The sequence below is a fragment of the Arachis duranensis genome, chromosome 2, assembly GCF_000817695.3.
Source record: "Arachis duranensis cultivar V14167 chromosome 2, aradu.V14167.gnm2.J7QH, whole genome shotgun sequence".
NCBI lineage: Eukaryota > Viridiplantae > Streptophyta > Magnoliopsida > Fabales > Fabaceae > Arachis > Arachis duranensis.
In genome coordinates, this window is record NC_029773.3 from 43,660,932 (window position 1) to 43,677,143 (window position 16,212).

The 16,212-nt window shown below is 32.6% G+C and overlaps 1 protein-coding gene and 2 long non-coding RNA genes across 6 annotated transcripts in view; 1 reads left to right on the forward strand and 2 right to left on the reverse strand.

The window, feature by feature from the left end:
• The window catches only part of LOC107474304 (phosphate transporter PHO1), an 18,402-nt gene extending 15,880 nt beyond the window's left edge, over positions 1 to 2,522 (reverse strand). The window contains exon 1 of the mRNA XM_016093929.3: positions 2,128 to 2,522. Coding sequence (XP_015949415.1) covers positions 2,128 to 2,379 — 252 coding nt within the window. The 5' untranslated portion in view covers positions 2,380 to 2,522. The remainder of the gene's footprint in view (positions 1 to 2,127) is intronic.
• Positions 2,523 to 2,842: 320 nt separating this feature from the next.
• On the forward strand, positions 2,843 to 5,976 carry LOC127744743 (uncharacterized). 4 transcript variants are annotated; one of them, XR_008005741.1, is made up of 5 exons: positions 2,843 to 3,073; positions 3,231 to 3,314; positions 3,503 to 3,646; positions 4,898 to 5,110; positions 5,405 to 5,973. It is a non-coding gene; the product is annotated as an uncharacterized LOC127744743 (long non-coding RNA). The 4 variants fall into 4 exon arrangements; XR_008005739.1 differs by having other exon boundaries at positions 3,231 to 3,646; positions 5,405 to 5,976; XR_008005740.1 differs by having other exon boundaries at positions 3,231 to 3,646; positions 4,978 to 5,110; positions 5,405 to 5,975.
• Positions 5,977 to 6,316: 340 nt separating this feature from the next.
• Positions 6,317 to 7,375, reverse strand: LOC127744739 (uncharacterized). The gene is made up of 3 exons (XR_008005732.1): positions 7,121 to 7,375; positions 6,498 to 6,581; positions 6,317 to 6,421 (listed from the first exon to the last, which is right to left on the reverse strand). It is a non-coding gene; the product is annotated as an uncharacterized LOC127744739 (long non-coding RNA).
• Between the last annotated feature and the right edge of the window lie 8,837 nt (positions 7,376 to 16,212).

Below are 16,212 nucleotides of genomic sequence, written 5' to 3' on the forward strand. Positions count from 1 at the left end.
ATTAGTGTAAAACATTCTATATATCACTAATCAAGTAATCAATAAACATGCATGTATTTCACTTACTAGTTATTTCAAAAATTGTATAAATATCTGGTTAAATGATGGTGCAATACTCTACTATGTAAGGTGCACAATAGTTTCATGATATGATATATGTATATGAACAATAATATGCATATATCCCACTAACGTCCGTACCCTTTAATTTCCTCTTTGCTCTTTCGTGAGAGAATGAGAAACTCCCAAAATTAAAGGGAAAAGGAAGCAGAAAATGGTTCCGAAAATATGCCACTGAGCCAACTTTAGAGGAATCAATGACTTTTTTAAATAATATAAATAATTATTAATTAAATAAAAATACATTATATTTTTAAATTATCTATTTAAATTTTAATATTAAAATAATTATTCGTACACTTAGTGAAATGAACATTTAATATATCTATTATTCACATTGTTTAATATTTTCATTATCTATCTATACTTTTTCTATTATTAATGCCCTTCTCATTCTCTTCACATTTGTTTTTGTGGATTCTCGTGCTTTCTATCTTTTAGACTTATTAAATACTATTACGTGCGTTTAGCTTTCTATTTCTCAAAAGATAATTTTAGACATATAATAATTTATGTATATTTTTTTATCAACTTATTAATTTAAAAAAAATGATTTTAAAATATATTAGAATTTTTATAACTTAAAAATTTACAATTCTATCATTATTTAAAAAGAATTTTAATATATGATAAAAAAAATTATACAAAAATTCACAACTTAAATTTTTAGAAAAATCGTTTCATGATAAATTATAAAAAAGAAAAAATAAATTTGAATAAAGATGAGTATACTGCCATATAAAGTAAGAAGGATAATTTTGAAATTATGAATCAGATCAAAGAACCATTATTTAATTTTAATTAGTCTTTAACCATTATTAACTCAATATTATAAGTCCGCGCTTAGAAATAAAAAGTTTAATCTAATGCCTAATTTGTATATATAGGTTAAATATGAAAACTTAAACATTCACCACATGATGAATTTCAAATATATATCTTTCAAAATATTTCATAGACATATAAAATCGAAATTAAACACAAAAATATTATATTCCAGTCAGTTAACAACAACAACAACAACAACAACAACAACAACAACAATAATGTTTTCAAGAACAACGGAAGAAACATTCCAATGGCACCACGAATTCGCGGTTTCACACGGTTACTATTAAGCGTAATTTGAATATTTGGTGATGAAAACATCAAAATGAAAGAGGGCATTGATATGTATGTTTTCTGAATTTTTGAGCAGAACAAGACAGAAATCTGTAATAATCAAATAAACGAGCACATCATTGTGTTCGAAATGATATCACTTTACTTTCTTCTTCGATGTTATATGCCCGAAGAGACTAAAACACTACAAATAAAAAAGCAGAAAACCGAGAAGAAAAGGAAAAAAGAAAATCATAATCACACGCAATCATAAATCTGCTTATACTATACCTGAAAACACCGAAAAAAAAAGAGCTGAAATTCACCGAAAAAAGTAACAAACAAAATAGACCCGGTTAACTATTTGTATACAAAGTTAGGTGATCTTAATCTTAATTATAAGATAAGATACGCCAACTTTACCAAAAATGTTATTAGATAATATATCTTTCTTCTTTTCTGGTAATAAACATGGTTCTAATGGTAACAAATTATAACTCAAATAATATAGTTTTCTCGTCCTCGTCTAAAAATCTTAGCTTCAAATCCCACTCCTAATTTTCAAAAAGATAAAAAGCACGGTTCTAATAGAATGAGGTAGAAAGAGGTTGCACGCGGTCACATGAGTATCGTGCATTGCTACGATGTGGAGCCCTATTACATGAATTAGCATATTGTGTACTAAAATTAATTATCAAAATCAATCTTGATGTATTTATATGTATTTATATGTAGCTAATATGATTGAATATCTTATATCACACATGCTGTGCACTTGTTTACGTATTAGAACGTATTGTCCTTTATGTAATTATGTGCGGAGATAGAGACTTTGACATGTAAATATGTAATATATATATTGCGGTTGCAGTTACTGTGTAGGCTGATATTATTAAAAATATATACCTGAATGAGGTCTTGCTTATTGTTATCTGAAGTGAAGCAGAACTTGTTGGCGACAAAGCGAAACGAATCGAAAATAGAGCGACCAAAGTCAGCAGCACTACTACCGCCACCACATGGCGGCGGTTGTTGATGCTTTTGAATTCGTGACAGTTTGATCCTCTTTATGTGTTTCTTCAGCTGCTTATAGTTGACAAAGGCTTCTTTCCATTCTGGTATTAGTTGTGCTTCAAGCTCCTTTGAGAACTTCACCATTTTTAGATTAATAATTTTTTTTGTAATATAATATATATGTATATGTATTTGTAGCTAGTAGTGGTGTGAAGGAACAAAGGAGCACTGAAGAAGAAGAAGAAAAGAAGAAGAGAGTTTGTGTTATTTTTGTTTATTTTTTTCTTTCTAAATAATTAATATCGCTTTCTAATATTCTCCCTCTTTTTTTTTTGGTTTAATTTTACTGTTTTCCTACAAGAGAGATCGTCAATAAATGAACATTTCAATAACCATGTCATCGTATACAGTAAATATTTAATTATATATATGGTAAATTCTATTCTATCTTTTCTATAATAACATGTATAGTACCTTCTGTGATATGCTATTTTTTAATTGATTGTTATGTTAATTATGATTAAACTATTGGTAATTAAATTATAACTCAAAATGGATAATTATATAATTTACTAAAATAGTAAAAATTCAATGTTTGATTCTTCCCCAAATCATGCTCCCACAATGAACCCTAATCTTTTGTATCTCCTCTTCCGTTCCAGTATCGTCATCGCCACCCGAGCATAACTGCGTCATTGGCCTCCTCGTTCCGGCACCGTCGTCGCCATCCGAGCATAACCACCTCATTGGGTGCCCCATTCTCTCCGTTTGTCGTGCCATCTCCGTGCTCGAAAGCATCGCCGTCGCCGTCTTCACAAGCAGCGCCGCCTTCCTCACGGTATCCTTCCCTCTCACCCAATATTATTATTATCAAGATCGGTACATGGAAGGATAGACTATAAGCATAATTCCTTTGTATTTTTGGGGTACAAATTCTTTTATAGATTTCAATTCAGATGACGTAAATGCTTTGTTCTCATTGTTTTTTTTTGAAGGACTTGCAAGTTATCCACCAGCAAGTACGAGATTCTGGATATGAAGATTTATTGGCGATAAATCTTTAGCTATTGCTGCTTTAAGTATCCTTCCTCGTTGGAATTACTTTCATTTTCTCATATTTTTAGGTGCCCCAAAAAAAAGCACCAAAGAAAAGAGAAAATTCATATCATATATGTTTTGTTAACTATGTTATTCTTTGTAAGCAAGAGTAAGAAACAGAAGTTGGTTACTTGACTAGTCTTACTTGTTCATTCTTTTATTTTATTAGCTCAGGCAATCACTCTATCAACCTGTATAGTTGCTCACAACAATGCATTGATTGCTTTGTTGGTGTCAAATAATTTTGCTCAGATAAAAAGCAATGTATTTAAACAATACAGTAGGGACAATGTATACAGTTTGGTTTACTTTGGTAAGTTATTGTGCTTACTAGAATTTATTTTCCTTTGATTTCTGCTTATTTGGTATATTGATGATTAGTTCCTATGCTAAATAGAAAATTATGCAAACCCTTTTACAATATGATGAATAAAAGTCACTCTTTAAACAAAATAAAAGTTAGATATGGTGTTGAAGTCCATGATTAGTGCATGTCTTTGATTTAAATTCTAATTTTGTTAGGACTTAATGGGTTGCATTGGTTAAAGACTAATAAATATTTTATGTATGCGTTTTGATCTTTTAAGGAAATATGATATGAATATGATAAGGGTATTATGGGTAATTAGGAGGTACATTGTTAGTGAGTGAGAATTATGGAAATATGTATGCGAAATGATAATTGATATCATCAAGCATTCATTCATTGCTAAATTCAATGACATGAAACCCATTACATACTCTGAGTTCCTTGAAAACCTCTGTAAACAAGTATTTTCATCTGATTTTATGTGCATTTCATCCATGCACTATTATTGGTTGTTTATTCTGATTAAAAAGGCATTAAACAGCTGGTTGTCTATGGTTAATTTTCATATGTTTCAAATCCCTCACGGGGTATCTTGAATTTGAGTGGCCTTATGAGCAATAATACATTGAAAATACCACCGCCTTCCATAATTTAATTTCCAAATTTTTTTTGTGATTATCTGTTGTAAACTTGTAATATGTTTTTTTTTACTGCGATATTGAATCCAATATGGTTTTATATGCGTTTTGTATTCCTTTATAGCAATATAGTTCAATCTCTCTAAATAACTTGGTCATTTTTCTTCTTAATTGATTGTGTCCCTTTGATTTCTTTCATTATTGTTTCTTTGATTTATAGTTTAATTCCAGTGAGTTCAGTTTATAATTGAAGACTTTTACCATATTTCACCAAAAGCAAGAAAAGAAAAAGAGAACGAGAATACTTTTACCATATGGAAGGGATTTTTTTTTTAATATAAATAGGCATTTGCACATGGTGTATCCTGTTGGAAAGCAAGAATATGCTATTTAGTTGACCTTGAAAAAGCCAACTATTACTGTATAAAGAATGATGTATAATTATGCAACTTTAAATAAAATTTCAAGAGCTGCTGAAATTAGGAGAATTGTAATGTTTTAGTGACTTTCCAAGAAATGAATATGTAAAACTAGTTCTTTTTTTTCCTTAAGAGAGATATATTAGAGCTATGGGATGCTATAGGGCATGACAATTTAAGGTTTCTGCATATTTCAGTGGCAAAATTAAATTATTGAAGGGCAAGTCATGTGTGTCTGATCGAGCATGCTATTGGCTTGGTTTTCTTTCTTATTCAGAAAAATGTCAAAATCAAGTACCCTCAGTTGCTGTATGAATCAAAACCAAGCACCCTCTGTAGGTGTATATCATTGACTTTGGTATTGCTAAGAAATACAGGGACATTTCTACACATCAGCATATTCTTTACAGGTCTCCTTTTTTTACAATCATTCTTACTTTTTATTTATTTTATTTGATTTTATCATGGTTAGAAGGTTCAACATGAAATTATTTTGGATTTTTGGAATTCTAGAATGATCTTTTACTATGAAAAAATCGATATCTGAAATGTTAAGATATTGCTGCTCGTGATAGACTGACTATTTAATTGTTGAGATTTATGGTAAAAGAGTAGCACATAAATCTATAAATAAACTTGTGGCTGTTTGCTGTCAACATTCTTGTGTGGTTTTTATGAATTTGACTTGCTTGTTTGCTCTGTAGAGAGAATAAGAATTTGACATGAACGACTAGATATGCTACAATGGTCAATGGTGCCTCTCATGGATGGTTCTTTGAATGCTGCAATCAACACCTTTGAGCATGAAGACCAAGTTGGTATGGTATTTGAAATGTATAAAAACTCTGCTGGCCTCTTCTAGCAGTTAGAAACCTCCATTGAATCAACTTTGGAAGAAAGTGATCTGGAGAAAAGAGAAAATGGGGAGCTCCTTGAAATGAAGGTGGCAATGAAATTGGGAAGAAGCGTATCACAGCTGAGGGAACTTGCCTCAAAATCTGCTTCCTATCGAATAGAGGGAATCACGGTTGATGAATTTGCCAGCAAGTTATGAGAGGCTAACATCACTAATTCATTCTTCTAGTAGTTTAACCTTTTTAAAAGTGATCTATATGCAAGTTATGAGCTATGTTTAAGCTTGAAGTTGAGCTCTATATTTTGTATTATATACACATCTATACATCTATAATTATTTTAATATAAAAAAAGCTCGAGCCAACTTTTGAGCTTTTAGTAAGTTGAAGTTGAATTTGGTTTGATGTGATCAAGATCTAGAATACAAGCAAATACAATTTGTGAGGAATTACTTAGTTTTGGTGAATGTCATTATAACTTTCCAATTATTTATGTTTGAACTTGCATCTACCAATACAAGAAAATCCAAAAAATACTTAGTAACTATGATTCAGAATATACAAAGTACAAACCATTAAAATCCCTGATAATTATCAATTGACTTCTAATTCTACTCAACTTGCATAGTAGAATTTGCTTTCGTCTAAAATGCCCTTATGCACTTTAGTTCCTTTAACATTTTGTTGGAGAAGGGCAATTGAATAAAAAAATATTTATAATGGTGAAAACACAGTACATCATTTAAAATACTCAAAATTGCTGTGCGAATGTTAATATTTGACAAGCTTCCATCAAAAAGTGGCTCAAGCTAATTCTTCAACAAAGTTAGTACTCCATGGTCCAAAATCTCTAATTGGAACTGTTTCCTGCAAAATAGACAAATAGTTGGTGAAAATTACCAAAGAAAATATGCACAAGTAAGATAGAGTATTAAGGAAATACCTAAGCACACTTAATATGACAGAAAATCAACAGCTTACTTCGAGAGGATTTCTGTTGTTAGCATACTCATACAAACAGCCAAGGCTGGAGAAGACAACAAGAGCGACTTCAGTATCACAAAACATAATTTTTAGCTCATTTTTCAGTTCATGAGAATCATTAAGTATGTAACATGTTTGACAGTACTTGTGCATATTAAAATTCTCCACTCCTTTCTAGAGTCAATAGATTAAAAGGTTATGAGAAAAAAAATTGGGCATCATATCAAAATGGAGCTGAATTTATTTAATTAAGAGTTTGTATTTATTTACTTATAACTCCAAAACACATATCAAAAAGGGTAGAAGCCTCTTGTTCTACCTCTAGATTACTGTTTCTATTACATTCAAATTGCTATAATTAAAGAAAATTATGAGTAAATGCAGTTGAACATTGAAGTAATGCCATGATAATGACTTTAGCTAAATTTTATAGAGTGATTTGAAAATTGTATAGTCAAAGAAAGTTTGAAATGAAAATTTCTCAAATTCAAGGAACACACTGCCATATAAATGAAAAGGGAAATTTTCATTAAATACCAAGAAGGATCACTCTTTCAAAATGGAGAAAAGGAGAAGACCTACCTGAAGCACGAACAGAATGAACAAAGATGTCGGCGGCGAGGGAAGGTTCCGACTAACGGATGAAGACAAAACGAACAGAGATGTCAGGTGGCGAGGGAAGCACGGAGAAGTTCTTGACAGTGACGGTTACAGTGACGGTGACGAAGGCACGGTGAACACATAGAGAGCGCTCTCGAACAGAGGAGACGACTTCAAGCTCCTGCGACGATGCTGACCTTCCACACGCGATGCCTGTACATGCAACGGAGCTGTGGGGTTGAGATGGCTGCGGTGGTTGGCGTGGCTGCTGGCTGCGGGCTGCGGGCGGCGGGGCTGGGTCAATAGGTGGGTACAGGTTGAGTTATTTTTTCTTTCAATTTCAGAGAGGAATGTGGCAAAGGGGCATTGAGCTTCTAAGAAATATAACTTTACTTTTTAATGTTTACAGAAATTATATTTTCACCCTTCTTATAAAAATATTTAATTACAAAGTTGTCCTACTTTATTAAGATATTAACTCTTGTTGAGTTAAGTTAACTCAAACTAAAACTAAACATCCAATTAAAATGTACCACGTCAGGGGGTAATTTACATGTTGATTTAGAGGGAGTTGGATAGAACTCAACTTTTGAAAAGTTAAAAACAAGTAATGTTTAATTTGATTCATATTTATTATATTACTTATAGCTATTTTTTAGTTAATAGATGGTTAATTTTTTTTATTTTTTTGGAGTTAATAGATGGCTTCTATTATTTTAGGGAGATTTTTTTTAGCTACCGAATGAACTATCATAGACGTTAAAAAAAGTGAGCTAACACTAAAAGTTTATAATGAACAAATGGTTTTTAATATTTTTAAAGTCATGCAACACCCTAATGAATCTAAAAGCTATATGAGGTTGATCTAATAGATATGTTAGTCCAAAAAATTTTTAACAAAGGAGTTCCTGAAAACTTTTTATTGCACATAAGTTTAGAAAAAAAAAGAAGAGTGAGAAGATGTGCATTCAAGGGAGGAAAGCACTATAATAAGGCTCATAGTCAACAAACAAAGATTTAAGCCTCATGTAAGAAAAGAAAAAAAATCAACAAAAATCGATCCAACTTCCATCCTAGAAGTGCTGTGAGTTAAGTTAGTGACGTTAAAAGAGTACTTGTTGAGAGACAACCCAACTAATTAGTATCCTTTCTTCTCTTTTTCATTTAACTCTTGTCTTTTATTTAGTTAAATTTTATAACTGGGTTGGATCCTTAAGAAAAATAGACAATGACGTTTAACTCCAACATAGGCACTCAGAGCCCATGAAAATGAAAAAGCTTGGCGCCTAGCGCCTGGTTCGGGTGCCCAGCGCCCTTAAGAGCCATAACACGGGCACCCAGCTTCAAGAAGTTGGAGTCTAGCGCCAGTAAAGAAGATGAAGTGGTGCCCAGCGTCAATTTATTGCGCCCAGCGCCTTCGAAGGCCCTCCTCACTTACATTGATTAGGGTCGAATGCCAATAATCCATGCCTAGCGCCCCCTTTAAGTATCTCTACTCAGTCTTTCTTATGGATTTTTTGAAAATATTGCATGCATAATAATCCTTATTTCCCTTTTTTTCCATTTATTTTCTATTTTAATTATGTTTTATTTTTTTCTTTTTTTTTGTAAGTTTTAGTTGTTTAAATTGTGTTTGCTTATTTTTTCTAGCAATTGCTTATGTGATAAGAGTATCTAAATGAAAAGAATTGAAGATGAATAAAAAAAAAAGAAATTTAATAAAAGTGGATCACGTGTGAAAGGATGTGATTACATTAATGGACGCAATACATATGAAACTTATAGAAGGAAAGATAGAATATTTAGAAACAAAAATATTATTGGTGCACGAAATTGTGATCATCAACAATGGCGCCAATAAACATGGTAGCACTCTCAAACGTGAATCACACTTAGTCACAACTCCGCACAACTAACCAGCAAGTACACTAGGTCATCCAAGTAATACCTTACGTGAGTAAGGGTCGATCCCACGGAGATTGTTGGTATGAAGCAAGCTATGGTCATCTTGTAAATCTCAGTTAGGCGGATAATAAAAGGTTATGGAGTTTTCGAATAATAATAATAGATAAACAGAAAATAAAGATAGAAATACTTATGTAAATCATTGGTGAGAATTTCAGACAAGTGTATGGAGGTGCTTGTCCCTGTTGAATCTCTGCTTTCCTACTGCTTTCATCCAATCCTTCTTAATCCTTTCCATGACAAGCTGTATGTAGGGCATCACCGTTGTCAATGGCTACATCCCATCCTCTCAGTGAAAATGGTCAAAATGCTCTATCACAGTACGACTAATCATCTGTTAGTTCTCGATCATGTTGGAATAGAATCCCTTGATTCTTTTGCGTTTGTCATCACGCCCAGCAATCGCGAGTTTGAAGCTCGTCACAGTCATTCAATCCTGGAGTCTTACTCAGAATACCACAGACAAGGTTAGACTTTCCGGATTTTCATGAATGCCGCCATGAATTCTAGCTTATACCATGAAGATTCTGATTAAGGAATCCAAGAGATATGCGCCCGGTCTAAGGTAGAACGGAAGTGGTTGTCAGTCACGCGCGTTCATAGTTGAGAATGATGATGAGTGTCACGGATCATCACATTCATCAAGTTGAAGTGCAATGAATATCTTAGAACAAGAATAAGTCGAATTGGATAAAAAATAGAAGTACTTGCATTAAAACTCGAGGTACAGCAGAGCTCCACACCCTTAATCTATGGTCTGTAGAAACTCCACCGTTGAAAATACATAAGTGATGAAGGTCCAGGAATGGCCGAGAGGCCAGCCCCCAAAACGTGATCACAGGATCAAAAATACAATCCACGATGAAAATATAATAGTAAAAAGTCCTATTTTTACTAGACTAGCTACTAGGGTTTACAGAAGTAAGTAATTGATGCAGAAATCCACTTCCAGGGCCCACTTGGTGTGTGCTTGGGCTGAGCTTGAACTTTACACGAGCTAAGACATCTATTGGAGTTGAACGCCAAGTTGTAACGTGTTTTTTGCGTTCAACACTGATTCGTGACATGTTTCTGGCGTTTGACTCCAGAATGCAGCGTAGAACTGGCGTTGAGCACCAGTTTGCGTCATCTAATCTCAAATAAAGTATGAACTATTATATATTGCTGGAAAGCTCTGGATGTCTACTTTTTAACGCCATTGAGAGCGTGCTATTTGGAGTTCTGTAGCTCCAGAAAATTCATTTCGAGTACAGGGAGGTCAGAATCCAACAGCATCAGCAGTCCTTTGTCAGCCTTTTATCATAGTTTTGCTCAGGTCCCTCAATTTCAGTCAGAAATTACCTGAAACCATAGAAAAACACACAAACTCATAGTAAAGTCCAGAAATGTGAATTTAGCATAAAAACTAAAGAAGACATCCCTAAAAGTAGCTAGATCCTACTAAAAACTACCTAAAAACAATGCCAAAAAGCGTATAAATTATCCGCTCATCAATTATGAAAATCCACACTCTGAACATTGAAGCAGTTTCACAAAAAAAAGAAGAGGAAGATCGAAAACAGAAGAATAACAAGGCTCTGAGCACCAATGACTAGGATTTAGTTAAGTGCCTATGGTTCTATTGTGTCAAGGAGAGACTTGGGTAAATAAATCCGAAGGGTGCTTAATCACCTGATACCTCAAACCAACTGGTTTGAGAGTATCAATTGAAAACCTATATTAAGAGTTTCCTTGAGATAAAGCATTTAGAGTCCAAAGAGGTTGTGGGCACCTATGTCTGAGATATATGAAAAGATTCTCCTAGTTATGTGCTTATGGTGTTGATTGTGTCAAGGAGAGGCTTGGATGATTAAATCTGTGGGATGCTATATCACCAGATAATTTAAGCCATCTGGTTCAGGATTATTGATTGAAAACCTACACTAAAGAACTGCCTTAAAACAAAACACTTAGTGTCAAAATTTTAAGTATCCTCCCCGATTAAGAAAAATTGTTAAATCTTTCAAAAAGAACTACTTTCAAGGTCGTAAAACGATAAAAAAGATACCCTAATATCATCCGAATTATATTTTTGAATATTCTGAGTTATAAATATGGAGAATTCACAAGGGTAATGAAAGTCCACATGTGATCACATAAATTATTATAAACCCCACTTTAAACTTAAATTGTGTTTCACTTAATTCTTCAATTCTTATCCCTAAGATAAACTCTTTGCATTCTTCTTTTATTTGAGGACAAGTAAGTTTTAAGTTTGGTGTTGTGATACCTTGGCATCTTTAGTAATTTTTACATATCTTTTTAGTAATTTTCTCATGTTTAAATTAAAGTTTTTAAATTTTAATTGAAATTTTCATAGCTAATCTATATATTTGAAGTTGCTTTAAAATTATTGTGTTCAGGATTATTCTTCAAAGAAATCAGGTAAAGAGAAGTAAATATGAAAGAACCTAAGTTGAACACATGTGAAGGAACTCAAAAACCTGGCGCCTAACTACAAGATTGGACCCAGCGCCAGTAAAGAAGGAAAGAAAACTGGCTTCTAACTCTAAGGTTGGATCCCGGCGCCAGTGATTGGCACCCAACTTCAATATTTGGGTGCCTAACTAATGAGTCCATATTTGACGATATATTTTTGATTGATTTGAGTGGATTTCATCATATAATTCCACATTTATTCATCTAAATAGCATGCTTTTGTGTTCTCTCCCTAAAGTGTGCCTAATTGTGAAAACATACTATTTCGTGCTTATTCTAATCAATTTTATTTCACTTTCATTCCATTCGATGCCTTGATGGTTTTGATGAGTGATTTCAGGTGTAATAGGTAGGAATGACTTGATAAGAGTGGAAGAGAAGCATGCAATTGGGAGAAAACATGAGGAAAACAAAGGAGAAGCACACAGCTAAGTGTGCATACACACAACATCCTGTGCGTACGCACGAGTGACGAAATCAGCAAGTGTGCGTACACATATATCTGTGCGTACGCACAAGATGGAGATCAGCAAGTGTGCGTACGCACATGATGAAAATCAGCAAGTGTGCGTATGCACAAGTACCAGCATATGACTTCATTAAAAAGTCACGTGGCTCACAATTTGGGGGACTTTTTGGCCTAATTCTGATGATTTTGGAGCATATTTGAAGAGGCTAGCAACACCCACTCATACCATAGAAGATATAATACATTATAGAATACAGTTAGTTAGTTTTAGGGTAGTTTAGGTTAGGTTTTCTCTCAATTTTCCTTAGGGTTTAATTAGGTTTATGCTACAAGTTTTCATTCTCCAATTTTAATTTTGGATCCTAGCTTATTTTCTTGTAAGTATTTCTTAATTTTCTCTTTTATTACACTACTTGTTCTACAGTTTCTTATATTATACTTTCCTTTGTCAATATATATATAGTTTTGCAATTTTGAGTTTTAATTAATGAATTTGATGTTTGATGGTTATTATATGTTTATTGAGTTGTCCTTGTTGATTTTGATCATTTGGTTGTTCATAGTTTTTATCATTTTTTCAATTTTGCCATGTTTTATGATTATGCCCACCATATGTTTGATGAAATGTCAATTTTGATGATGGGGTAGATTTTCACCCCTTGACTTGGGAAAATGAGTTTATGGAATGCTAGAGTCATAATGTCTGACATTTAGTGATAATTCTTGGGTTGTTAGTTATTGTTTCCACTAACGGTAGCTTTTTACTAAGGTAATTAGTAAGTTAGCTAAGATTTGTGGGTTAATAACAATTATGCTCACTTGACTTATTCTTTGATGTTAAGGGTTGACTAAGTGAGATTAATCCATCATAATTATCATAGTTGTGGTTATGGCAATGAAGGAATTCCATAACTCATCCCAAGTCAAGACTCCATTTATGTTTTGAACCACATTTCCATCAATTTTAAGTCTTACTTGTTCATGTTACATATATAGTTCTTTGGTTCTTTTATTAATTTATTAATTGTAATTTTTAACGTTCTTTTATTTCATAATTGCTTGCTTCATTATTGAAAACCCATTTGCTTTCCATAACCAAAATTGTGCACTCTCAGGCATTAGTTCCTAGGGAAGACGACTCGAGGTTTAACTACTCTCGATTATTTTAATTTGAATTAAACTTAGATTGGGAGGGTTACTTGTCAGTTTGGACTATGCTACCGACGAAGAAATTGTTTTGCTAAATTTCCAAACCATCGTAATTCTCTTTGTCACTAACTTCAGCAAATTTTCAACATACTGGGTGCCCAGCACCCATGCTTTGGAGCCCAACTTCAAATGATTTTTCATGTAACGACCTAGTTTTCGGTAAAATGGAACTTTTTCTAAAAGAAGCAGAATTTTTTCAAAAGTTCAGCATAGCAGGCACCTCTACTGTATCATCAAGTACCTTGCGACGTCATCAGTTACTAAACTAGCAAAAAACTGTGTTTTCAAGCCACTTCGACTAGAAATTTAAAAAATCTGAGCAACATGGTTAAATTCCGTTTAACGTGCCAATTTCGAATACATAGAAAAATAAATAATAATATTTTAGTATCAAGATATTCTTTGATAATATTATTTTATCTGGGTTTAAAATCTACCGGTATGAGTTAATACCGTCACTTTCTGATGAACTTAGCTCTACTAATGCTTCATTTAGATCTTTTATCTTCAATATTATCATGATACTAGTATCATTTATACTAGTAGCTCATATGTTTATCTCTAGATGTATTATTACTTATGTTCTAGTACATCTAGGGCTAGAAAACTCCATGAACTCTAGGCTATCAAGCTCATATCTTTAGCTTTCTAAATCTCCACTAAAAAATCTAAACTCTCTTCTGTCTTTTCATAACTATACCAAATTTCACAAGATAAGCTTTTGTATTTTCAACAAAAAACTCCCTTAAAGGTCCAGCCATGGTAGCACCATGGAAGAACTTGATGTTCTTAATGTTTTTCTTAAGATCTCTTATCTAGGAACCTTGTGCATCAACAAAATATAATTTTTAGCTTGAGAAAGGTGAGAAAATTCCTCCTAAATTTATGATGAAGGTTCGGCTTTTGTGAGTTCTATCGTTTGAAAGTTTATTTTCATTGAAAACTAGGTGAAAAAGTGAGTTAAGAATCACTTAAGAAAATCGGTTTTTGGTGGCTGAATCAAGAGGTAAGGTTTGGCTAAATTAAAATTGCTTAATTTTGTTCTTGATGTGTGAATGTTTAATTGATGATTGATGTTTAAAATTGGATGTTTATATGTTTCATTTTTTATGGGAAGTTGGTGATTTATAAGATAAACAGTTTGGTTTCATGGAGATGCATGAAAACCGAACTATTTCAGCCTTATATGGAGCTGTTTTAAAGCTTGTATCATGAAGGATTTGAGGGGTTTTTGGTAGCTGAAAAGTTGTATAAAAAAATTGATTAAAATTAGTTACCAAAAAGCTTGAAAAATGGGTTAAAAACTAAGCCAAAAACATGATTAAACATGGTGACTGTTCGGTTTTCTTGATGAACAAGAAACCAGTTGCAGTTGAAACTATTTTTGGAGATATGAAAGTAATTAATTAAAAGATTGAGGGTAAAATAGTAATTTCATAAGTTTTGGGATATTTTAGATATTAAATAAAAATTTAGGGATAAAATGGGTATTTTACAAAAAAATACAGCGTTATTTTGGTTGTTATAAAAATATGTAGGAGTATTTTGATAATTATTTAAAATATTGGGACAAAAATATAATTATTAAAAATTTTGGGGTCAAAAAATAAATAGCTAAAACTTTTAGGCCAATTTATAATTTTTAAAAGTTTAAGGATAAAATAATATTAAATGATCATTAATAATAAAATATTAAATGATATTATTTTATTAATAACATTAAAATATTAATAATAATATAATAATCAAAGAGAAAAATAGTAATTGACTTAGAGACTAGGGGCAAAATAATAATTTTTTTTGAAAGCCTTAGAAAGACAATTTAAAGCTTAGAAGCTCATAAGTCTCTTCATAAAAGACCTATAGTAAGGTAAAAAAAAAAGGTAAAGATTAAGTTAAAACATTAAAAGATAACAAAAAAAGGACAAAGTCATGTAATAAACATAACCAGATATTGAAAACTTGTAACAAAAAGGAATGGCTAAGGAAGAAAAACAGAGAAAGAAACTAAAAAAAAGAAGCTTACAAAAAAGGAGAATTAAAATGTATAGTGAGAACGTCTACTGAGATCGAACTATTTTCTAGGGGTATACATATTAAAGTCAACTAATGTGGCTTCAGCCATACGATCGATATGCAACTGATGCAATGGGAAAATTATATCTAAGACTTGTTTCTAGGTAATGTCGATCGAGTTGCAGGTAGTCAACCGACAGATGAGCTCGTGGCCTGCATAGGACTAGACATACATTATCTTTGTTTGCGCATATTCCTCTGTTTTGTTTTCTGTGTGAATGTGTGTGTTCTTTGCATTCTATTTTTGTGTGAGGTTTTTCTGTATTCTTTGTCTGTTTACTATTTTTCTGCATTATGCTATTTGTCAGTTAAACAACAAAGAATTAATGAACTTAACTCGCAAACCCAACCTTACTAAGAACCCCCAATTTCATACCCCAATAGTTTCCCCACAGATGGAGATGGGAGTCCTTTTTCATGAATTGCTAAATCACATTTTGTATGAGCGTCCCACTCTGGGTAATCTTCTGAATCTAGGGCGAGCCTCATTTCTGTTTGTATATATTGTGAGACTGGTCGCTTTTTACATCTCGTTTATCCCAAACTTTAATATGGATCATCTGTAAAAGTTTCTTCTAATATGGCTACATGATGGAGTACCAGTAGGTTGCTCAATGATGACGGTTTCTCATCCAGAGGAGTAGTGGATGATATTCTGCTTATTGATAATGTCCAACTTGGCTCGAGTTTTGAAGACCTAAAACGTATTTTCTCTCGCTTTCGTAGACTCGAAGGATTAAGTGAGTATAGAGTCTTGGCTAGCCTGGGTGTCCGTTTAGGAATTTTTTGAACAGGTCAGGGCTTGGGATGTTGTATGTATATATGTGATGAGCGGATAATTTATATGCTTTTTGGCATTGTTTTTAGGTAGTTTTTA